At 37.6% G+C, this 24,668-nt stretch overlaps 1 protein-coding gene and 2 non-coding genes across 3 annotated transcripts; all 3 read left to right on the top strand.

Moving 5' to 3' along the window:
* The first annotated feature begins 6,531 nt into the window (after window positions 1–6,531).
* Window positions 6,532–22,937, top strand: PLRG1 (pleiotropic regulator 1). The gene is made up of 15 exons (XM_006081809.3): window positions 6,532–6,661; window positions 8,382–8,488; window positions 9,898–10,040; window positions 10,739–10,792; window positions 11,859–11,952; window positions 12,161–12,227; window positions 14,471–14,572; window positions 15,513–15,605; window positions 18,005–18,154; window positions 18,631–18,732; window positions 19,254–19,356; window positions 20,287–20,395; window positions 21,345–21,484; window positions 21,973–22,166; window positions 22,725–22,937. Exons 1-15 carry the CDS (start codon window positions 6,653–6,655, stop codon window positions 22,782–22,784), a joined length of 1,527 nt encoding a protein of 508 aa, XP_006081871.1. The 5' UTR covers window positions 6,532–6,652; the 3' UTR covers window positions 22,785–22,937.
* LOC111826625 lies at window positions 18,215–18,294 on the top strand. Its single transcript, XR_002829980.1, has one exon. It is a non-coding gene; the product is annotated as a small nucleolar RNA U2-19 (small nucleolar RNA).
* On the top strand, window positions 18,465–18,534 carry LOC111826624. Its single transcript, XR_002829979.1, has one exon. It is a non-coding gene; the product is annotated as a small nucleolar RNA U2-30 (small nucleolar RNA).
* Window positions 22,938–24,668: the final 1,731 nt, after the last annotated feature.

Genomic DNA, 24,668 nt, shown 5'->3' with positions numbered 1-24,668 from the left:
CACCTGCTCCACCATCCCGCTGTGGCAGATGCCCACCATGTTCCATGCACACCCGCTGGTGGTCAGCGCACATCATAGTGATCAGTTGTTCGGTTATTCTGCCATTCGGTCTATTTGCATATTAGGATATTATATATATATAGATAATGTTTTTTAAATTTTATATTATATTATGTTGTTTACAAAAATGTTAATTTAACACTAGTGAAGCTTTCATGCATCTATTTGAAATAGATGCAGAAACACTAATTGTGGCCCATTTCTTTTCATTATTTCCTACCCGCCCACCGCCGCTGGCTGGTAGCTCTCCGTTGCTCATAGCTCACTGCCCCACCCTCCTGTAGCTCTCCACCACTTGTAGATTGGTCGTGACATTACGGCATAACAGATAATTAGCATATTCCTCTCTTATTATATAGGACTAGAGGCCCAATGCACGATATTCTTGCAAGAGTAGGCCTTCCTTCCCCCGGCTGCCTGCACTGGCTTCCCTCTGGCACCTGGGACCCGGGCTTCCCTCACAGCCCCGGCTTCGTCCGGAAGGTCCTCGGAAGGATGTCTGATCTAATTAGCATATTACTCTTTTATTATTATAGATAAGCCACCAAATCCATCTCTCTCATCTTATTTGTTTGTTGCAATTAGGATTAACAACTCCTGCAAGAATCAATAGGGAAACCAAAATCAATAACACATATCCCAGTGAGTACACTGCTTTGTAGCATTTTCTGTAGGATGTTTTTGTACAGAACGTGAAACAGTCTTACTAAAATCTTTAAGTGATTTTATTAAAAAGATAGCAGGTTTGGACCGGGAGAGTATGTTTTAAACAATGCTTTGAAGTGGACTCTTGATAATGGTATGAGACCCACTAAATTTCTTTCTTCTCTTGGTAGCATAGGTTGCTTTCCCAAATTCCTTTGACTTGGATTTATAGAAACAAAGTATTATGTTTAAATTAAGTAAAATAATTTATTGGATTTTTTTATGTTTGTGTCCCATTTGTTATTTGTACTTTAACATTAGTTTAGTTTTAACTTTTCTTAGAAGAATATCCAATCTGACTAAAAAAGCAAATGTGTGTATTAATTAAAATTAGATGCAAGAATACTTTCTTTCAAAATGTAACTGAGGAAAAGTTTATGTTAATAATCTAGGCAGGGTTTTATTTTAATAACAGATTCTTGCTGATTTAAAAAAGACTATTACATATCAATTGTACCTCAATACAAATAAATAAAATAAAAAGACTCTGTAAAGAAGACTAAAACATACTTTTTCTTTTGAGGTGACATTATCCTATTATTACTTTATTTTCATGTATTTACATTTCATCAACTATCAATAAAACCATTATTTAATTTCCAGAAGTTTAGGTTTCTTCTAGCATCTTACAAAATCTTGTACAACATTAAAATGTAAACTCCTTTGCATTCCCACTTTTTTCTACTCTGACTGGTCTTCTTGCCATGACCAGTAGGAAGGTGGGAAGGAAGGGGATACATTGGTGAGCCAGACATTCAATAAAAAAATTGCAGAATGGGTGAGTGCACTAGGCTTCATTGAAACATGCCTCAGAGACCAAGTGCTGATCATCACTTATCTGATTTAATTCTTGGAACCACTACGGTTCATACAGATGATGAAATTGAGGTTAGGAGAAGTTAAGTAAACTACCCAAGGCAAACAGGTAGTAAGTACTAGAACCAGGACTTGACCCAGGTCTGTCTGTCCCTCCAGTCCATGCTCTGTGCCCATTACACCATATTGCCCAACAAATACAAACATTGTAAAGAATTTCCTGGTATCTTTTTGCTTTGGTGGTTGTTGTTGCTTTGGCTAGCTAGCCCATTGTCTTGGGACTACAGTGTCTCATACTGGCACACACATTCTTAGCCTTTATTTCCACTTACATTTTCACTTTTCCTATAAGGGTGTGGGTGTGGATATTCCTGTCTGTATGAGAGGCATGCCTGATGCAGTGATAATAACTATGAGTTTCTTTCATTCTAGTCCTTGTTAGATATTGTTTTCCTGTAGAGTTATTGACTGCTACACTAACAGACTAAACTGCCTAATATTATAAAGTACGTTACCATGTTTTCAAGGATAAGGAATATATTTGCAGAGAGTTTGCTTAACTAAAATACTTCATTTCTTTCAAATGTTGATGCCATTGGTGGAGGAGCAAGGGAGTACTATTTGTTCAGTTATGATTTCAGGTCAAGAGTGCAGTGTTCTTCATATTCGCTGATACTATTACATAAGTCAAGGGCAGTAAATCAGTGACAGAAAACATCTTTCATCCTGCCCAGCAGCCCTCTGGCGCAAAGGGCAGATTTGTGGGCACTGATTGTCAATGCACTTGCTCTTGATAGTTTTACAATTCATGTCAGGCCAAGTTTACAGAGCACAAGGCAATTTGTGTTCATCATATACAGCGCCAACTTTGTGGCCAGGTAGTGTGCTAGGGGCCAAGGATACTTTGATGACCAGGAGAGATTTGCGACCTATTTTCATGAAGTTTTATGTCTACATGGAGAAGGGCACCAAAGTTTTGGCACCCTACATCTGCATTTTGGGGTAGTGATTCTAAGCTGGTTATTAAAGAAAAAGAGACTAAAAAAACCCCCCAAAACCCACACCTTTAACCCTCCCCCTTTTCTTCCCAACAGATTCAGATGGAAAGGCCTGCTCCATGAAGGAAATCTTAGCTTTTTCACCTTTGCCTAAGTTGAATTAAATATGGTAGATAGAAAGGCACCAAGCAGAGACTGGTAGCTAGATCACCCTTGTCCCCCTGAAGCAAAAACTTGCCTGTCACGTGTGTCCTACTCTTCCTCAGTTATGTGTACATTGTCCATCTTCATTTTTGAAACCTAAAATCCCATTTTCCTTTTTCTCTCCTTTGTCCAAAATGACATATACACCCAATTTTGCCTCACTGTCCTTAGGAATTTTCATGCTTATGTATTAAAATTTATTTCTCCCTGGTAATCTGTCTCTGTTAATTGATTAGCCCAGCTAAAAGCATTTAGAAGGTGGGAGGAAAAGTATTCTTTTTTAGACCCCCACAAGGGGAAGACAGAAAATGAAAACTACTTATAAGATGCACAGCGCCTCAGATGGACAGATGAGGCTTTGAGAACAGTAACTTAGGGACATAACCTCCTTCAGAAGGAAAAGAGATATAAATGGAAAAGGCTTTAGGACTTGAAACATGTGGTTTGAATGACTGTATGGTTTATATCATACACCTGACACATGGAAGATATTTGATAAATATCTGTTGAACAAGATCTGAGTGTATGAATAAGTGAGGGAATAAAATAAAATGCTGTTTCTTTCTAAATAGGCATAGCTTTTGAGTAACTATACTAAATCACTGTTAGACTCTGTGTATTTTTCTTGTTGTATCCTGAGCTACAGTTTGGAAACCACTATTCAAGGGAAAATTAATACGAAAGAGTTGGAGGCCTGTTTGCACCAGAGCTTTGATGGGCAAGCCTGAGGCCAGTGTGGTGGTGACCATTGTAATTGGTTAGCCATCCACAATGGGAAAGCCGGGAAGGTGAGATGGGGTTAGCTAGTTCTGGCTCTTGTGGAAAGTCTCCCTCTATTGCCTTGGAAGATGCCACTTTGTCTTTCGTAAGGGAACCAATTGCTACAGAGCATGGCAATATGGGAAAAATGGGATATTTTCTTCTTCAACTCAATGCCAATCACAAGAACTAGAGAAAATGCAGAGATGCTCTCTTGCTTCTGTCACTTTGGGACTCAAGACCACAAAGGTGTAATGAGCACCTGTTGGAGTTCTGCCCCCTTCTCTTGGAATGACCCCTAAAATGCAGGCGTGGGGCTCCAGTGGTCCTGTTAATATTGTGATCCCTGACCTCTTACCCAATCATATTCACGGCAGCATTCTAGAGAGAAAGTCTACCAGCCCCAGCAGCAGAAATAACCCAAACTTCTAACCTTGATCATTTCATTCTTCTGTGAGACACCTGATGTCCTTCTAATAGTACCCATGCCCTGTTAGTTAGGTTGAGATGGCTTCTAAGGTTTGCTAAACTAATCCAAAGGGAAAATTAAGATCAAATTTTTAGGAATCAGATTGATTATTTTTTATAGTATAAATTGCACATTAGGAAAATAAGCTGTATTTTTCAAACAATAAATCATTAAAAGTTTTTATACTTTAGTATACAGTACCAGCAGTGAAACTGTAGAAAATAAAAACGTTTATTTTATTTTAGAGTGTTTTATTGATATTCATTAAAAAATTTTTCACTAATAATTATTTCTTGAATTAAATTAACAATATTTTCTGTAAAATGCTCTCAGGATTAGATTAATGGCATAATAGACATTTATTATTTTGAATCTTCCTATCCAATAATAAAGTATGCAATTTCATTAATTCAAATATTTTTAATGTCCCTTAAGTTTTTAAAATCTGCCTTGCACATTTTTCATTTAATGTTGTTATAAAATGGTTTTCCCCATTATATTTTTAACTACATATATGAAAGCTTGTGATTTCTGAATATTATTTTTGTACTCAGATACCTTAGTGAATTTTCTTATTGTTTCCAACAGTTTCTCCAGTTGATTCCCCCCTTTGTTTTCCCCCGGCATAAAATTATACCATTTGCAAAGACAAATAGCTTTGCATCATTATTTCCTGTTTTATACCACTTATTTCATCTTTCACCCAATTGCATGATTAGTACTTTCAGAAAAAAAGTAAGTGTGGATAATAATGGTGATAGTGGAAATTCTAGTTTTGTGGTTGGCTGATGAGAATGTTAATATTCATCTATAACTGGAAAAAAATTTCTTAAAATTTACTATGATTAGAAAGACAGATTGTCCAAGTATTCTTTTTCTGTTTCTGACCTGAGAAATTCCAAAAGAAATGAAAACTTGCATCATTCCTTCCTTTTGAATTAGTGAGGAATTATAAATCTAAAAAAATGTGAAGAAAGACATTGAACCAAACAACTCTAAGAATACTGTGCATAATTAGAGTAGTGTTTGATAAAGATTTTTTCATTGATTTTTAGAGAGAGAGAGACATCAATGTGAGAGCAAAACATCCATTGGCTGCCTCTGGCATGCCCCCTCCCTCAGAATCCAGCCCACAGTAGATGCCAGGGCAGAACCAACTTTTTGACACCTGACCTACTGAGCCACACCAACCAGGGTGGTTAAGATTTGTGATCAAGAAAGAAGAAATAATATTTATCATTTTTATGAGTATAAAAATGAGAAAAAGCTTCCTACAAAAAAACCCCAATAAAATCCCGTATAAAATTGGCAATGAAATCTACTCTTATGATTTCCTATCATTATTCAAAGACAAAGACCACACATATTTGGAAGAGAATAAAGAGATCTCAGTATTGGGTGAGTTTTTTTAAAAAGTAGCTTACCCAAGAAAGGAGGCCTTCCTTTAAAATTTGTATTATTGGTTTCACAGAAACAGACTTAATGTTTACATTTAAGTTACTATTCCGATCAGATTTAGGGAAAAATCCTCCTCCCCCTAGGAAGAGCAGCAGCGACCCCTACTGCTCAAATAAGACATCCTGGTGTCGGCGAGGACAGGGATTCTCAATCTGGTCCCAGATCCTTTAAAGAATCCAAAGAAACCTATAGATCCCCCCACCAGAAAAAAATTTAGGTTCTTATTAACACAAAATTTACATACAACAGAGGTAATTCATGGATCTCTGAGCTAGATAACAGGGTCACTGAGCTCTAAAACTTTCAAGTGTATAATTCTGTGAATTCAAGAGCTTTTCAAAATTTGGAGCACAGTAAGTCCAAATGACCAAAATCATTACAATGTTTTCATGAGTCTGGATTTATACATTTTTTTGAGGGGGGGGGGGGGGGGGAAGGGGGTTAACAAGCTAATAGACCTAATAGACTATTGTATTTCCAGATATATTAGAATCTGGCTTACATTTCTATAACTTTATTGCCATTTAAAATCATGTTCTATTGTGTAGCTATTACTGCCTTTATAATTATATGAAATCTAGCACAGTATGTATTTTAGAATTACGGCATTTCCTTGCAAGCCCTACCATCAGTGACCACTGTCAGAAAAAAGTGAGTTCTCGGCAAAACTCACACTCACATTCAGAGTGATTGCATTTTTCAAGTAGGACCTTAATGGGTTTAATGAATTAAAAACTAATGAATTTCTAAATGAGATCATCAGTTCACATTGCTATACTTTTGATAGATTTTGTCCTCCCTCTCAAAGTAGACGCCGTACGCCCTGGGGACAAGTTCAGTGGAGCCGATTAGGTTGAGCAAAAGGCAAGGCCAGTGAAACGTTCGTCCATTCAAGTTTGCAGGCGCGCAATCCCACCCGGTTTTTCTTCATTCCTGGAAACGCACGTGTTGCAGGAGCCCAGGCTGCGGAGACGCGGGACTCCGCCCCAGAGGAGGCCGGGAGGAGAAAGGCCCGCCCCCCGAGCCCGGCCGCCGGCGGCGGACCAGCGCGCGCGGTGCGGAGCTACGTCACATCCGGCGTCGGGGCCCCAGGTTCCGGAAGAGGCTGCACCGTGGTGGCGGCTGTGTCTGCCTTGATGTTTGGTGTCTTTGCTGCCGGAGCCACGGAATACACGGCAGCATCATGGTCGAGGTAGAGTGACCCTTGGGGGCTGCAGTGTTGGCTCTGGGGCTGCTTTTCGTTGGCGGCGGGCGCGGGGGATCGGGTGTGTTGCGACTCTAGGCGGGGTGGAGGCTGCGAGGGGGGCTGGTTTGGCCGAGGCCGGGTGTCCCAAGGTTTTCTGGAGGGAAAGAGGCTGGATGAAAGCACGGCTTGCAGGTTGCGTCCAAGCGGGAAGCCTGAGGTCATGCCTGCCGCCCTGAGTCGACCCTGGGGCCCCAGCGGGGGGCACTGTGTTCGGGGGCGGGCCTTCTGTCCACGTCCGACCGCTGGTATTCGGCGCCCGCAGGGTCGTGCCAGTGGTTCTGTGTCCGATGAGACTGGTGGTCTTCTCTGGTGCTGTTCGCTGTGGCTCTTACTCCAGCTGATTCCAGGAAAATCTGCCATTCTTGAAGGTGTGCATCTTCCCCTCGCTGGGACAGTCATGGTATTAGCAAAGCCTTGCCTCTGTTTTCTCAGAACTATTTCTTGACTTTTGTCTATATACCCACGGCCGTCACCTCAATTCACACCGACATCATCTTTCACCTGGACAGGTGAATTAGCCCTCCGCGGGTCTCCTTGTTTCCATTTTTGTTACAACTCCCCTTCTCCCCAACCGGCATGTTTTAAAATGTATGTTGGTCCTGCTTTTCTTGCTTAAAACCCTTTACTAGCCCTTTGTTATTAGATCGAAAATACAGACGGTTGCAATGTTCTTTAAAAAAAAAAATCCCCTGACCTGCACCTGGTCTATCCATCCTTGCATCCTTATCTGGCATCCCAACTCATCCTCTCATCAAATAAATGTAACTGTTCTGCAGCTCCTGGCATTATTTGCTTTACTGAACACCTTTGTTCATGGCATTTTTCTCTCTGCCCGGATTGTTTTTACCTTTTTTTCTGTGCAAGGCTAACTTTCTTTCTGCTTAAATGCCACTTCAGAGAGATCTTTCATCATATCCTAAGTTCTTGCTCCGTTTTCTCGGTCCCTTGCTTCTTTCCTTCATAGTACTTATTAAAATGCGGAGTTACTTTGCTTATTTTTGTCTTGAACATAGGGGCCAGACTGTCTTTTCATCATACTATTGTTAGCTCCTAGCAGGATACCTACCAGACATATTAATAGCTCAGTACATTTTTATTGAATAAACTAGATGCCTGGTGCACGACATTTCTGCACTGGGGGGTTGGAGGGTGGGTTGTCCCTCAGCCCGGCCTGCATTGAGCCCTTTCCCAGTCTGGGAGCCCTTGGGGGATGTCCGACTGACACAGAGGCAAGAGAGGCTCTCACCACTGCTGCTGCGCTTGCCAGCTGTCAGCCCGGCTTCTGGCCGAACCCGGGAGTGCACTGACCACCAGGGGACAGCTCCTGTGTTGAGCGTCTGCTGCTTGGTGGTCAGTGCACATCATAGCGGCCGTTGTTCCCCGCACCCTCCCACCTTCGGTCGATTTGCATATTAGCCTTTTATTATATAGGAGGATAGGATGACTAATCTTAAGCATCACTCACTTGGTCAACTTGGGGCTCTAGCCAAAGAGGAGCTTCACCTTTTCATCCGAACCTGACTGCCATGGCTTGCTATAAGTAGCTGTGGTGAGTGGGGCAAAGTTTCTTACATTTTTAAACATGTAATGACTAATTTTTTATTTTAATTTAGGTTTGATACGTGTAGTTTGTAGCTAGACATGTAATTCCACTTTTTCTTTCTAGGAGGTACAGAAGCATTCTGTGCATACCCTTGTGTTCAGGTCATTGAAGAGGACCCATGACATGTTTGTAGCCGATAATGGAAAACCTGTGCCTTTGGATGAAGAGAGGTAGGTATAGTTTCCTTCTTTATTGCTAGACTATTTAAATTTCTAATATTGGGGGACGAGAGCAGGGAGAGGGGAACCTTTAAAGTTTAGTGAGTGACACTAACAGACACAAGTGATCTATTCAATAACCAGTAGTGTTAGGGCATAATTTAAGCTGATTTGACTTTTTTTTTTTTTTGACTTATCTTGTACATTAATTAATTAATTGCATTTTACAAATACTCAGTAATTAGGTGAGTCCCTTTTATGTGTAATATTTTATAATTAGTCATTTTGAATGTGCTTCAGCTTCTCTCCCACTGCTCTCAGAGCCTTGCTGAGCTGAACTGTACCTGGCCAGTACTTCTACTCCCATCTTTTTCTTATTAGTATGATGAAGATTTTTGGTAGCATATTTTTAGTTCTACATGTCCTGCTCCAGTCTGGGATTTACATTATGTGCAATGTTCCTCACTTGCCATTTACCCTTCTTTTAAAATCTGCTTAATTACTCAAACAAGCATTTATATTTAATTTGTAAAGTGTACTGTTTTGTTTTTTAAAGAATAGTTTATTGGTTTTTTTCTCTAGAAAGAGAGGAAGGGAAAGGGGGGGAGAGAGAAAGAGAAATGCAAGCACCCATAACCTGGGCATGTGCCCTTGCCTGGGAATTAAACCGGCAGCCTCCTCATGCATTGGACGATGCCAGGGCTAAAGTGGACTATTTTTAAAAGTAATTTAGGTACAATTTAAAAATAATGTTTGAACTAAGTAAGTACTTTGATTAGTTTTAACCTTTTTGATATATCCAGTAAAGGTTACTAGAAAACTTTTACTATATTTTTATATTTAGGCATTTGAAGGAAAATATATTGACGTCCAGGGTTTTTTAAAGATACTTTAGTTTCTATATATTTTAAAATCAGATCCTTGATAACTCATGAATCATTGATTTACAAACTATAACAATATTTGGATTTGATAGATTCTGTGTGGTGGATTGTGAATAAAAGTGTGGAAATGAGCCCTGGCTGGTATGGCTCAGTTGGTTGAGCATCGTCCCATACACCAAAAGATTGCTGGTTCGATTCCTGGTCAGGGCACATGTCCAGGTTTTGGGTTCCATCCCAGGTCATGCTGCATACAGAAGACAACCAGTCGATGTTTTTCTCTCCCATCAGTGTCTCTCTCTCTCTCCATTTCTCTCTAAAAATTAATAATAGCATTTTTTAAAAAGGGGGAAATGAACTTGGAAATTTTGAGCTTTTAAAGTATAGTTTTACTTTAAAATCTTTATAGAAAATTCTTCTACATGATTAGGCAAACCTAATAAGCTATTTAAGTACTTGTTTCCTGGCTACCTATGAATGTGTTTATATTGGGGAATATATTTAAAAATACATTCTTATGCTTATAACTTTTTAAAATAGTCACAAACGAAAAATGGCAATCAAGCTACGGAATGAGTATGGTCCTGTGTTGCACATGCCTACTTTGAAAGAAAATTATAAAGAGAAGGGTCCTCAGAATGCATCAGATTCATATGGTCATAAACAATATCCTGCAAATCAAGGTGAGTATGGCATTGTCAGAAATGTAAGGACTTATATGTGAATTTTAAAAATAGATACATGAAATCTGTTATTAGTACCCCTCCTGGGAGGACTAATTAGAGCCAAACCCTCTTGAACACCTATACCTGTATTGATTTCCCCATTGGAGTAGTGAGTGAGGTTATTGGTTGGTAGGTGTTTTTCTGTAGGAAATGGGATAATGGTAGTATAATGATGGCAGAAATTCTTAGGATATGGAGAAGGTCATGATGGAGATAAAGAAAAAATTCTTAATATGTGGGTAGACTATCACTTTTTTCAGAAAGATGACATTAAGTACTGAAATTGTAATGAATTAAAGATAATCCAAGATCCTCCAGGGAAACCATTTGCTTAGAAGAAAAAACAGTGGATTATTACTTTATAGGATGATCGCTACACACCATTGCCCTATGGTAATTGCACAACTTTCTTGACATGTTAGCAAATGGTCAAGGAAATCACTATATATGTGATCTTTAGAAGTCAAAACAAAAATGATCAACTTACCTTATTTCTGAGGCTTGGGCTTAGTTGTGAAATTTTTAGAAATCTGGTTGATAGTTTAATATTTAATTTATTAAAAGAGATAATACTAGTACATAAGATAAATTTTGCCATTGATAAATCTCTTCCTATCCTCTTCCTATCTGTCTCTCTTTCTCCTTCTCTCTCTCAGGACAAGAAGTTGAATATTTGGTGACCGGTACACATCCCTATCCACCAGGACCTGGTAAGTGATCTGCATATTGAAAAAGTCTTACTGTCACATGTATTTCTGTGAATGAGTTAATAATATGATTCCCATAGCCTATAAAGTAGAAAATAAGCTCAATAGCCAGGCATCCAGGCATAGCTTTTTAGATGATAATGAACTAATACTTAGTATCACAAGCATTTATTTGGCAAACATACTTAGCCAGTTAACTGCCACGATATTTTGAATTTAATTTAAAAAGGTCCGCCGCTTGCGTCTATAGACGCTTATGGCGTACACTTAGTATCACAAACATTTATTTGGCAAACATACTTAGCCAGTTAACTGCCACGATATTTTGAATTTAATTTAAAAAGTTCCGCTGCTTGCGTCTATAGACACTTATGGCGTACACATGGTTAAGCATCTATATTTTTTTATTCACTGTGCTAGGAATTCAAAGACAATAAGACTGCTCCAGACTAAGACAAGCTTATTATTTGGAGGTTTAGGCAGACATAAATATCACTAAGCTTATAAAAATGATGCTAGAAGCATTAGTATAGAAGCAGCTATGATAGAAATGTTTCCTGGTGTGTGCGTATGGAGGAATTGGCACACAAATGGAGTGGCCAGTATAACAAGGTAGAAGATAAAAAATCTTAGTATATTTAGGGTCTAGTAATTTTAGAGTACAGAATTCACGATATTGAAAGTATAGGAGAATTACTGCTTGTTGTATGTTATACATTTACTCTTTAAAACATTCTGTTAGTATTTAGGGAACTGCTTAATTTTTATATCTGATGGTAATATCCCAAGATGATAGAAATTTAACTTTACTGTCTTAGACTTTGCTAATACCAAGCTGCTTGAGATTAAATTAAATTTGAGTTATATATTGTTAGGCAATATTTGTGGTAAAATGCTAGTGACAAAAGGCATACAAAACGTAATCAGTTTTTGAAATGTCATCACCTGGAGATAATCACCGTTACCTTTTTGGTATGGTTTCCTCCAGTGTTTTATTTTAAATGCATGTGAATAAAAACAAAGATAGCTACTAAAAGGTTTTTTGTGTGTGTTTTTTTAATTTTAACAGGGGTTGCTTTAACAGCAGATACTAAGATCCAAAGAATGCCAAGTGAATCAGCTGCACAGTCCTTAGCTGTAGCATTACCTTCTTCTCAGGCCAGGTATGAAATATGCTTCGCATTATAAGGATTTTGCAAGCACAGTTCACTGTTCACATTTTTTCCTCATTTTTAAATTTGTTTCTTTATAAGTGTGTATTACAGGACATTTTTCTTTATCGGTGCTTACAAAAATTTAACATATAAAACTCATTCTGTAAAACGTGATTGGAGGGATTAAGTACTTAGAGTCTGATGTTTTTTGCTTCAGGGCTGATGCAAATCGTGCTGCACCTGCTGGAGGCTCTGACCGCTCACAGCCTGCAGGGATGACTTTGGTAAGTTTCTGTGTCCGATCACACTGCAGGTGTCTACCTTTTGGAATATGTTGCCTGGTTTCCCTTTATTCTATTTAAATTTCCCCAAAATTTAATTTGCTAGTGAATTGACATATTTTTTAGAATTTAAAATTGTGTTAACTCTGTGTCTGTTTACACATTGTTTATGTTTATTTTGGTGAAGATATTGTGACCTTGCTCTTTATTATCCACTGCTTAAAATGTAAGAAATTTTATTCTGAGACTTGTATAAGTATGTTTTAGATATGAAAAGCCTTTTTAACACATTGCGTACCGCATAGAAATCTGTAAGACATATGCCAGGGACTGCACGTTTTTGGGCAAACTGCACGTTATTTAAATCATCATAACTACAGATCATAATGCACTTTAGGTGTTGTTTTTCAATAATTATAACATTTTTATTTACATAAACAATTAAACAATTAAAGTTCCTAGTGCTTTTTTAACGTATGATACTGCGTAAAACATTTTCCTCTATGAAGAGGGACCAAACAAAATTTACATAAGTATCTAGATTCGCTCCTTTTTCCATGGGCGGTACAAACTCTGCAGACTCTCGTAGGAAATTTTTTCTTTCCACTCTCTGGAATACACGTAGGTTCATGCTGCTTCATATCACCTGACAACCTTTTGGGTGGGTCTTTACGAGGTGCTCTCCTTGCACCCCCAGGGGAAGGGCTGGACAGATTTGTCTCTGGTTCCGGAGAGCCTTCATTATTGTCATCCGTTATCCAGTCTCTCGCCACCGATAGCAGAAACTGTTTATACTTCATTTTTGCTTGTGGATTGAGGACGTTGTACACTCTAAATCTAAATGAATTGAAAAGTCCACAGTTTATAAGGTACAGCACTGTGGACTGTGCAGCGCCAGCATGGCCAAGAGTGGGGGTGGTGGTGAAAGGATTAAGGAAAGACAGACAGAATAATAGCTGGGTCTCGGTGGGACTCTGCTCCCTGAAGAGGAGACAACGCCAGCGCCCACAAGCCATGTCTTTATTTTATAGCAGATGCCACGAGGCAAAGTAGGGGCGTGATCACGTTGTTTACAGTATTCTCGTGAGTCTCAACCTCACTCAACTACATGCACCTGAACTCTATCACAAGGCACGTGGGGCTATGTGTTCGGACCATAGGTTCAATCATAGCCATTGGCTATGATTGTGCTGGGAGGGCCCTGCCCTCCAGCTGGGACTTGCACGTGGCAGTGAGAGGACCCTGTCCTTTCATTAGTCCGAGGCTTGAACCTGGCCAAAACACTGTAACCGCGCCCCGCGAAACACGAGAACACTCGTGAGCGAGAAAATTCGTGGGCAGTCCTTAACAGATGGCGCGCGAAAACTCGTGACCGGTACGAAATGTGTTAAAATTAAACTCTCAGTTGATTTATACAGTTGAGTACTAAAAGTTTATAAGTAAATGGCAACTACTGTTATTGGTAGAAGTGGTTAGAGAAAGAATACCTGAAAATATGCTGTCACTTGAAATAAGTGTCAGCTTTACTTCTTCAGCATATTATGCACTTGGTTTGACTTTAGGAAGTGAATAGTTCTCCCACCACAGCCTGTTTTTAGTCTCCCTTCACAGGTCTCTGCTCAGGCTTTCTGCCTCCTTTGGAGGAAGTAATGTTAGCTTTTTGAGGCTAGGAACTTTATGGGCTTAAGTATTTTTCAATAAATGGATACTGTAACAGTAGATGGTATATTAGCTAGAATGCCTTTTAAAAATAGTATTGAAATATTTGGGGGGAAGATAGAAGGACCTATCAATGACTCCATTGCAATATTAAATCAATGATGTTAAAATATGACAATGAAGGGCAATGGCATTAATCCACTATGGTCACTTTAAAAATGAGGCACATAGGTTACATAATTTTTACCGAAGGTCAAGAAGCTATTAATTGGTAGAGCTGGGTTTTGAGCTTATGCACAGTGATATATGCTCTTCAATGTTCTGCCTCTCCGATTTTTAAATTGCTTTTTTAAATTAACATAATAAAATACAGTTTTTATTAGAAATCTTAGGCTCATTTTCTAGTTATGCAAACATGTTTAGCTGCCCTTTCTCTTCATGGGGTAGAGGGAGCTGCTTTCAAAAATTCCCTCTTTGAATTTCCATTTCTGAGAAAACTTCATAAATCCCCTCTTTGCATTTCTATTTTTGATAACATGAAAACTCAAGTGTGATATCTTTAATAATGTAATCTGTTCCACACGTAGGCTGTTATGGAGGGTGGCAATGCCAAGAACTCTGCACTCATGGCAAAGAAGGCCCCGACAATGCCAAAACCCCAGTGGCACCCGCCATGGAAACTCTACAGGGTGAGTGAATCTGTATATTATTCCACTACATGAAACGTGATCACTACTTTCCACTTCACAAGAGCTACGAATAGAATAAGGAGGAAAAGGAGTGAAAATGGGAACTGGTAAAGAGGTTGGGTGGGGGAAGGGACTTAGGCACTATCTAAAATATCTTGGAAAGCAGACTTGTATTTTGTATAAAATATTGATAGAAAGCTACTAAATGTGGAGAGCAGGCGAAATAAATGTAGTAATGTGCTTGAGGTATTTAATATGGAGCTCAAGGGGAAAAATAGTATTTAAGTACATTTCTTTGGCTCTACTGATTATCTTTTAAATTATAGTAAATTAAAATGATTTAAAATGTACCAGATCTAAAGTAAAATGTATGTAGTAGGGAAATTGCACAGCTACTTATAATTTAAATATGTTATATTTTACTTTTCAGAATATCATACAGTAAAATAGATTTTCTTTTGGTCTAATAAATTTAATAGCTGTATAGATTTGGGTAGCCACTACCACAATCAAGATATAGAAGTTCCATTTTTTATATCCATACCCTTCCCCAACCCTGGCAACCATTTGTTTTCCATCACTGTGTCTTTTCAACTGCGTCACATAAATGGAATCATTCAGTGTGTTCCTTTTGGGACTTTCTTCACTCAGCTTAATGCCTTTGAGATTCATCCAAGTTGTTGCAAGTATTAATACATTCCTTTCTATTGCTGAGTAGTATTCCATTGTATAGACATACCACAGTTTGTGCATTCATTCATGGATTGAAGGTAATTTAATACTTGTATCATTCAAAACTCTGTCAAATAATCTTATATTCTTATCATTGGAAGATGTTGGAGGTCAATTTAAATTTGAACGAACTTTAACTTACATGTAATGATACGAAATTGAATAACCTTTAACTTATGTGTCTACGCATTCTACATTCTGCATACAGGTGATCAGTGGGCATCTTGGCTGGGTTCGATGTATTGCTGTGGAACCTGGAAATCAGTGGTTTGTTACTGGATCTGCTGACAGAACTATAAAGGTAATAAGGAGGGAATTGCTTTGTATTTTCCATGTACATTTAATCTGTTTTAAGTTATTTCCTGAGGAAATTGCTCTTGTAGTTCCTTTGACTTCTTAGACCTGAGTATGAAGTAAAACTTACTGTCTATACCAGTTAAAAGTTCCATGTGTTTGAAAAGTGGTATTTAAACAACAGTTTTTTCCAAACAGAATATGCTGACTACCTACCACAAATTCCTTGATATTTAAGTTTTTTCCTCTCTGGTTATAAAATTAAAGCATGGTCATCTATAAAAAATGTGGAAAGTAGAGAGAAATATAAAAGAACATAGACCCATATATAATCCTACCACTGTGAAGTATTTGAATGAATTTCTCTTTCGTTTTTATTTCTGTGCATATGTATCAGTGCATTTTCTTCTGAGTTTTTTCCTTCGTGTATATATATGTGTATCTTTTAAAAATCATGCTTGGTAATGTAATTTTCAACCTTACTTTTTGCACTTAACATTATATCAAAGGCATATTTCTGTGAAAAAGCTAACATCTTTTTAAATGGTTCCATGGAAGTACATCACTTATATATCCTATAATCTATTTTCTTTCAATTTTTTATATTTATTGATTTCAGGAAGAGAGAAAAAAAACAGAGATTTGTTGTTTCACTTATTTATGCATTCACTGATTGATTTTTCTATGTGTCCTGACTGGGGATCAAACCCGCAACCTTAGCATATCGGATGAGCTGCCCAGCCATGGCCAGCCTTTTCTATTTTTAAATTACTTTATTTTCAATTCTCGGAAATGGAATTAATGGGTCAAACATTTGTTTAAGTTGGCACCCAAAGCACAAATTATTTTCTAAAATGGTTCATTGATACTTACAGTGTATGAGAGGATTCTTTTCAGCTTATTGATTGTTTATGTTTAAAATTTCTATTCATATGATAAGCAGAAATGGTTATCCAATCTTTCAAAAATTGTTCATATAGAATTTTTAGTGAGGAACAATTTTTTCATACCTTATAAAACTACTTTTAGGGTTTTTAAAATTTTTTTTTATTGACTTGTAATTGACATATAATATTAGGTTAATTTTAGGTGTACAACATAATGATTTGCCATTTGTTTTATTGTGATATGATCACCAAAAAGTCCAGTTAATATCTGTCGTGGTACATAACTACAAGTTTTTTTTTCTTGTGATGAGAACTTTTAAGATGTACTCTCAGCAGCTTTCAAGTATGCAGTCTAGTATTATTAGCTGCAGTCAACATGCATACATAATGACATCCCCATAACTTACTAATTTGTAATTGGAACTTTGTACCCTTTGACTCCCTTCATCCATTTTATCCATCCTTCACCCTGGCTTCTGGCACCTCCAGTCTGTTCTCTGTATCTATGAGCTTAGTTTTTCAGGTTTTTGTTTCTGTTTTAAATTCTGCATATAAGTGAGATCATGTTCTATTTGTCTTTCTTTAACTTAATTTGTTTAGCATAATGCCCTTAAGGACAATTCATGTTGTCCCAGGTGGCAAGATTTTGTTTTTTAATGGCTCAATAATATTCCATTGTACGTATATATGCCACATTCTCTTTATGCATGTATCAGTTAATGAACACTTAGTTTAGTTTCCTTACGGGTTTTTTGTTTTATTTTTAATCCTTACCTGGGGACATGCTTAGGGGGAGAGAGAGAAACATCAATGGCACATCCATAGGTTGCCCTTAGTGAACCTGCCAACCGGGATTGAACCCAAAACCCAGGTCTGTGCCCTGATCAGGAATGGAACCTGGAAATTTTCGGTGCACAGGACATTGCTCAACCAACTGAGCTACTGCAGCCAGACTCCATAGGATTTTTTTTAAGTTGTTGCCATCCTTGGCTAATTTAGTACTATAACATTTGTACTTTTGTTAACAATGATATCCTTTCTTTGTTAAGAATTTTAACTTTTTTTAAAAAATATTTTATTGATTTTTTTACAGAGAGGAAGGGAGAGGGATAGAGAGTTAGAAACATGATGAGAGAGAAACATCAATCAGCTGCCTTTTGCACACCCCCAACTGGGGATGTGCCCGCAACCAAGGTACATGCCCTTGACCGGAATCGAACCTGGGACCTTTCAGATCGCAGGCCGATGCTCTATCCACTGAGCCAAACCGGTTAGGGCAAGAATTTTAACTTTTTGTCATCTGTTACAAATATTTTCCCAGTTTGAGCTTGCTTTTTAATTCTGATTTCCCCCCTGCTTTTCTTTTTTTTTGAGGGGGAGGGGTTTTGGCAAATTAAAAAAACATTTTTATATGTTCATAACTTTCACATTTTGGAGACTTAATTTTAATATCAGAATCATAAAATTTTTGTTTTGGGATAACCAACAAGGAGAAAAATGAAATATTCTTTGATTGCAGATCTGGGACTTGGCTAGTGGCAAATTAAAACTGTCATTAACTGGGCACATTAGTACAGTTCGTGGTGTGATAGTAAGTGCGAGGAGCCCATACCTGTTTTCCTGTGGAGAAGACAAACAGGTCAAATGCTGGGATCTTGAATATAATAAGGTAAGCTTGGATATAAGTTTTGAAAACAATGATTCTCTGAGATCTGCTCCTATTGAAGTGGATCAGTGATGAAAATAGCCAAATCTGAGCATCAGAAGACCTTCCAGTCCTCCTGATGCATGATCTCTCTAGTTCTGAGAAGCAAAAGTATAAAGTAATTTAACACAATAAGTGTGTGTGTGTGTGTGTGTGTGTGTGTGTGTGTGTGTGTGTGTTAAGGTGACAGTGGATAACTGAGGACTTGGTGCTGGATGAATGAGATTGGGGTGGGGAGGTAGGGACATACGTGTTTGAAAGGCTGATCAGTTCTGAGCAATGATGAAAAGGTTTGACTACTGACCTTTGTAATTATGAAGGTTTCTACACTTGACCTGAGCTCAGACTTGAATTGAAGAAACAAATAAAACTCCACACATTATGAGCCACAGGTTTTCTTTCTAATTATAGAAATTTTAACTTTCCTGCTATATTTGTAGGTTATAAGGCACTATCATGGACATCTGAGTGCAGTGTATGGTTTGGATTTGCACCCAACAATTGATGTGCTGGTAACCTGTAGTCGTGATTCAACTGCACGGGTAAATGGAATAGAGCTTGGTGTTTATCTTTATATACATTGCATCTTATACATATTTGGTATTAGAGTCATATATTGTTTGGTAAAGAATTAAATATTGTTACTTTGACTCACCAATAACCAAGTCCCTCTGTTCCTGGCTTGTTTTTACCCTTTCATCTTCCGTCTGTGGCCTCACCAAGTTTATTGGAAATGCCCTGCCTCTGAAATGTGACACTCTCACATCCGTTCTGCCATCGCGGGTTTCATTTAATAGTTCCATTATACCTATACCTTCACTTCCAGTCTCCTACTCTTTTAGGCCCCCCTCCACCCCCCAACCCATCAGCTGTCTCCTATCTGTAACCCCCAGCCAGCTTTGAAATTATTCTCTCTCATTTAAGGCTTTCTTTATATTCAGGCACTGTTGCGTATTAAATTCCCAACCTTGAGTTCATTCAGTTACCTGCCTGAGCTATGAATACCTATTCTCTTTGACAGTATGTCTATTGTGTGTATGTGTTGGTTTTTTTTTTTTTATAGATTTGGGATGTGAGAACTAAAGCCAGTGTACATACATTATCTGGACATACAAATGCAGTTGCTACAGTGAGGTGTCAAGCTGCAGAACCACAAATTATTACTGGTAAAATTCATACTTTCAAGTTTACCATGTATTCATATCAATACATTATTGTACATGTATTTTTCATACTTGCTGTGACTCTCGCTTTGTATTGCATATACCATGTTGCTGTGTGCATTTGAAATTTATTGTAGTAATATTTTATTCTGTTATGTCAGACTTTTTACATATCATAGACTATGTCATACACAGTCTTATGTAATGTCTGATAGCATCAGAATTACTGGTATAGAAAATTAAAATTAGAAGATAAAATACCGTGACGTCAGTAATCTTTAGAACAGGTTTGAGTCTTGTTTTAATTAAAAGAAGGTTAATAACAATGGATCTTTACTCTAAGACTAGAAAATAATTCTGTGATGTGTTTTATTAACTAAAATACCATTTGAATTTTTTCCTCCCCTTCCATTAGGGGATAACATCATGTATTTGTTTTATCTGTTATTGGCATTTGTTCAAGCTGTTCAGTTGACAGTGCATCAAGCATGTATTACATTCTTGTTGTTAATCCTCACCCAAGCATAATTTTCCATTGATTTTATGAGAGTGGAAGGGCGGGAGGAAGGAATAGAGAAAGAGAGGGAGAGAGAGAGAGAAACATTGATGTGAGAGAGACACATTGATTGGTTGACTCCCACATGTGCCTAACAGGGGCTGGGGTAGAACCTGCCCTTGACTGGGAATCTAACCTGTGATCCTTCTGTGCACCAGCCAGTACGCTATCCATTGAGTCCTGTGGGCCAGGTCTACATTTTTTTAAGAATTAAATTTAAAACCAACCTAAAATTTTGGAAGTACAAAGCAACTAGCCAAGAGTTTATATGACTTTCATTTAGTATATATGTGTCTATGAGAGAACACTTCATATTTTATTATAGTTTTGCATTCTTTTTCCTGATCTGTGTTTTGGGGATATGCGTTTTCTTATAGGAAGCCATGACACTACAATACGATTATGGGATTTGGTGGCTGGAAAAACAAGAGTCACATTAACAAATCACAAAAAATCAGTGAGAGCTGTGGTGTTACATCCAAGACAGTAAGTATGTCTTCCTAATTATTTTCTCCTTCCTTCAGTTTTTGGTATAGTACAGGAATACCAACTTTAGTACTACTTTGTAGTCATTTAGACACTCATTTACAGGCCTTTTCCCTGTGTGGTATTTTGCTTCATGCCCTATATGAGATGAGATTTTCTACATGGTAAATAATGTCAAATGAAACAATATGAATAAGTCATATTTAAAAACTGGATGTCAAAATAGAAGCTAAGAGTAGCTAGATTTAATGTTTTGGACATAGGTGTTGTTTATTGTACACTGAGATATACATAGAATAGTTGAGTTCTTAAGGGGGAAGTTAATATACATAGGAAAAAAAGGTAGGAACTATGAACATTATAGTCAGGGTATCCAAAGAGTTCCAAAGAGGTGGAGCATAATATCCCAAGCTATTGTTTGTTATATCACATCACCCTGACATTTTTCTGGCCATTTTCATGTATTTTCTCTTTTTCTTCTCCCTTTTTGTCCTCCCCCCCCTTCCCTCTCTTCTACTTTTTTCCTTTTCCTGTCTTCTTTACTCCATTTCTTTCTCTCTCTCTCTCTCTCTTCCTCTTTCCCTCTGTTTCTTTCCTTGAGTTGTCCTCTTATCCCCCTGCCCCTCCAAAATAGTTGCACAACCCCTCGCCCTTTATGTGAATTTAGGGTTTTTCACATTTATTGCTCTAGCTCAGTACAGGTCATTGGGGAAATGAGAGGAGAATAAAACATTAATCTAGGTCTCAAAACACATTTAAAATACTTTGAAAATCTGATTTAACTTGGAGTAAATGTCTTGATATTTTTACCTCTTGGTATGACAATAATATTTGGCTAACACTACATAGATCACTGAATACACATGCTAAATACAACCATAATAAGCATCTTTAAATCTACCATTCTTTTACTTGGTTTACTTTGTTGCTGTTTTTAATCTTATTTCAGTTACACATTTGCATCTGGTTCTCCAGATAACATAAAACAGTGGAAATTCCCTGATGGAAGTTTTATTCAAAATCTTTCTGGTCATAATGCTATTATTAACACATTGACAGTAAATTCTGATGGAGTGCTCGTATCTGGAGGTAAAAAGATTTTTATGATAAACTTGCTTTAGTCTGTCATTGTTTGTTTTAGTGAATGAGGAAATATTTGTAAAATTTTAAGCCCTCACACCTAAATATTATAGCAGATCTTGCCTAATGTATATTTGAATGTTTATATGTGTGTTCATGCATATTCATAATACATGTAGCATATTTCATAGTTCAGCCTTCTCTGAGTTTCCACATGATAAATCTAAGTTTGGGATTTATGCTGGGAATCACCTAAAGTTTGGTTGCACATTCTGGAATTGGATGTCACTTTGTGGTGCTTTTTGAGGTCTGTAATAAATTCTGAGTTAAGCACAAATGAAAGTGGACAAACCAATATTAAGAGAAGCTTGAGTGCCTGTGTCGTATATATCTTTATAATTATAGTTATTGCCATTGTGCTCGGCTAATGGTTCGTGCTTAATGCTTGCCAAGCTGAATTGTTGAAGGGATACCCAATTTAGCTATTTCCCTTTAAGCTGACAATGGAACCATGCATCTTTGGGATTGGAGAACTGGCTACAATTTCCAGAGAGTTCATGCAGCTGTGCAGCCTGGGTCTTTGGACAGTGAATCAGGAATATTTGCTTGTGCTTTTGATCAGTCTGAAAGTCGGTTACTAACGGCTGAAGCTGATAAAACCATTAAAGTGTACAGAGAGGATGATACAGCGGTAAGTTCTCAGTTTCACATACATATTAAAGTAATTCACCTGTACCAATTTTGCAAGTATATGCTCATTTTAAAGTTACTGAAATTATCAGAAGGGAAAAGAATCTTTATAATGTTAAAGTATTTATCATCTTGAGTAGTGTCAGCTCATAACTTTCTATATTGGTCTTATTGATGCCAATGAATCCATACATTGTCTTCATTTTATTCCAACTTTTCTTATTAGTTACCGGGCAAATGTTGCAATAAGAACAACAGCAAATAGATTGCTATGCAAATGAATTCTAGAATCATCAGCTTTGGTGTTACTAGAATATCTACATAGCAATTTTATTTGAGATGAAAGGACATAAACTGCATTTGTAGTGAATCTACTCATTCTTTATTAGATTCAGATAATCCCAAAAGTTTGTCAACTGTTCCTGAAATTGTTAAATAACTTAAATATATAATGCCAAGTAATATAATGTAGAACAGGTACCTTATTTTTGTTAAGAAGGAAGTTACTAAATATGAAGAAAACTAATACTTTATTTTCTTATTACTTTCCTATTTTTAGACAGAAGAAACTCATCCAGTCAGCTGGAAACCAGAAATTATCAAGAGAAAGAGATTTTAATGTGACCTTGTCTTCATGGCGTTTTGTTTTTTGTTTTTTGTTTTTTATTTGCTTGGTGGATAGCCACTCATTTTGTGCTCTGGCTAGCAGAAACTCACATGTTCAAATCATTGCTGCTTCATATTTTACAATAAAATGTACTGTCTTCCCCTCCCCGTGTTTTTATTTCTAAAATAAACAATTTGAGGTCCTAGGAAGATGCAGATAGCAAGCATATGCTGGTTTGTTGACTACAACTATTGTATAACTATTCTAAAGATAGAATATTTTGTCAATTTTATTAAAAGAGTTTTTTTTTTTAATTTACCAAATTGCCTGCTATAATAGGACTTGTTTTGAGGGAAGCAGTTGGTGGGTTTTTTTGTGTGTTTTTTTTAAATTCTTTAAACACTGATATTTTGGGATTAAAGAATTTGAAGTTTTAATTTAAATTAGGGATGTTGATTCCACAGGCAGTTTTGGTCCTACACTGATTGACAGGTGCAGCATGCCTGCTGGCAAGTTACTTAACTTTTCTGATTTGTTTCCAAACTGGTAAGTGTGGGCTAATAGTACCAACCCCACAGAGTGGTGCCTGTTAAAGAGCAAAGTGGTCATAACAGAACCTGGCAAATAGTAAGCACTATATAAGTATTAACTGTTATTTCCCTGGATACATTGACTTCTATCCTTAGTTGCTGCTGCTTGTAAGACTTTTATAATTGCCTAAAAAATGTTACTTCACTCTCACTTCTATCTGGAGTTGGTAAATTATTTCTACGCTCTAGGGCAGTGATGGCGAGCTTATGACACCTCTGACACGCGAACTCATTTTTTTGGTTGATTTTTCTTTGTTAAATGGCATTTAACTATATAAAATAAATATCAAAAATATAAATCTTTGTTTTACTATGGTTGCAAATATCAAAACATTTCTATATGTGACACGGCACCAGAGTTAAGTTAGGGTTTTTCAAAATGCTGACACGCCGAGCTCAAAAGGTTTGCCATCACTGCTCTAGGGCATTGATCTCTCCCAAGGTCATTGGCAAAGCAGGTTTTTTTGTTTTCCCGCCCTTGACCTGAATCGAACCCATGACCCTACAGTCCACAGGCCACGATCTAAGCACTGAACAACCGAATAGGGCAGCCGTGGGCAAACTATGGCCCGCGGGCCGGATACGGCCCGTTTGAAATGAATAAAACTAAAAAAAAAAAAGAAAAAAAAGACCGTACCCTTTTATGTAATGATGTTTACTTTGAATTTATATTAGTTCACACAAACACTCCATCCATGCTTTTGTTCCGGCCCTCCGGTCCAGTTTAAGAACCCATTGTGGCCCTCGAGTCAAAAAGTTTGCCCACCCCTGGGCTAGGGTGAGACTTCTTTTCTTTAAAGGTTTGCTTCTTTCCATGTACTTTGCTGCAGCCTTTTCATGACTGTGTACCCTTGAGTCCAGGAGTCATGTTCCTACTTTCTTTTCCAAAATGTGTCATCTTTTTTCCCAGCCTGCCTGCCTTCTAATGAAACTGGATATAAATATTCCTGTAGAAGAGCTTATTCTTTTTAGCATGTTTTTATTGATGATTTTTTTTTTTTTAATAGAGGACGAGCAAGAGAGAGAGACATCATTTGGCTGCCTCCTGCACACCGCCTCCTGGGAATGGAGCCCGAAACCCAGGCACATTCTCTGACTGGGGACCCAACTGGCAGCCTTTGGATGCATAGAATGACACCCAACCAACTGAGTCACACTGGCCAGGGCAGTGTTTGTTTTTTTGGTGTTTTTTTTACTAGTTAACAGAAACTCAAAAAGTGAAATGCTTAAAGCATCTGTGCTACTTTCAGAGAAAAAAAAAAGACATTTAGGGTGACACCTGGCAAATAATAGGTCCACTATAAAT

The sequence above is a fragment of the Myotis lucifugus genome, unplaced genomic scaffold (assembly GCF_000147115.1).
Source record: "Myotis lucifugus unplaced genomic scaffold, Myoluc2.0 scaffold_1, whole genome shotgun sequence".
Classification (NCBI taxonomy): Eukaryota; Metazoa; Chordata; class Mammalia; order Chiroptera; family Vespertilionidae; genus Myotis; species Myotis lucifugus.
The sequence above is the reverse complement of the archived record's forward strand: the minus strand, read 5'-3'. Positions and strand labels throughout refer to the sequence as shown.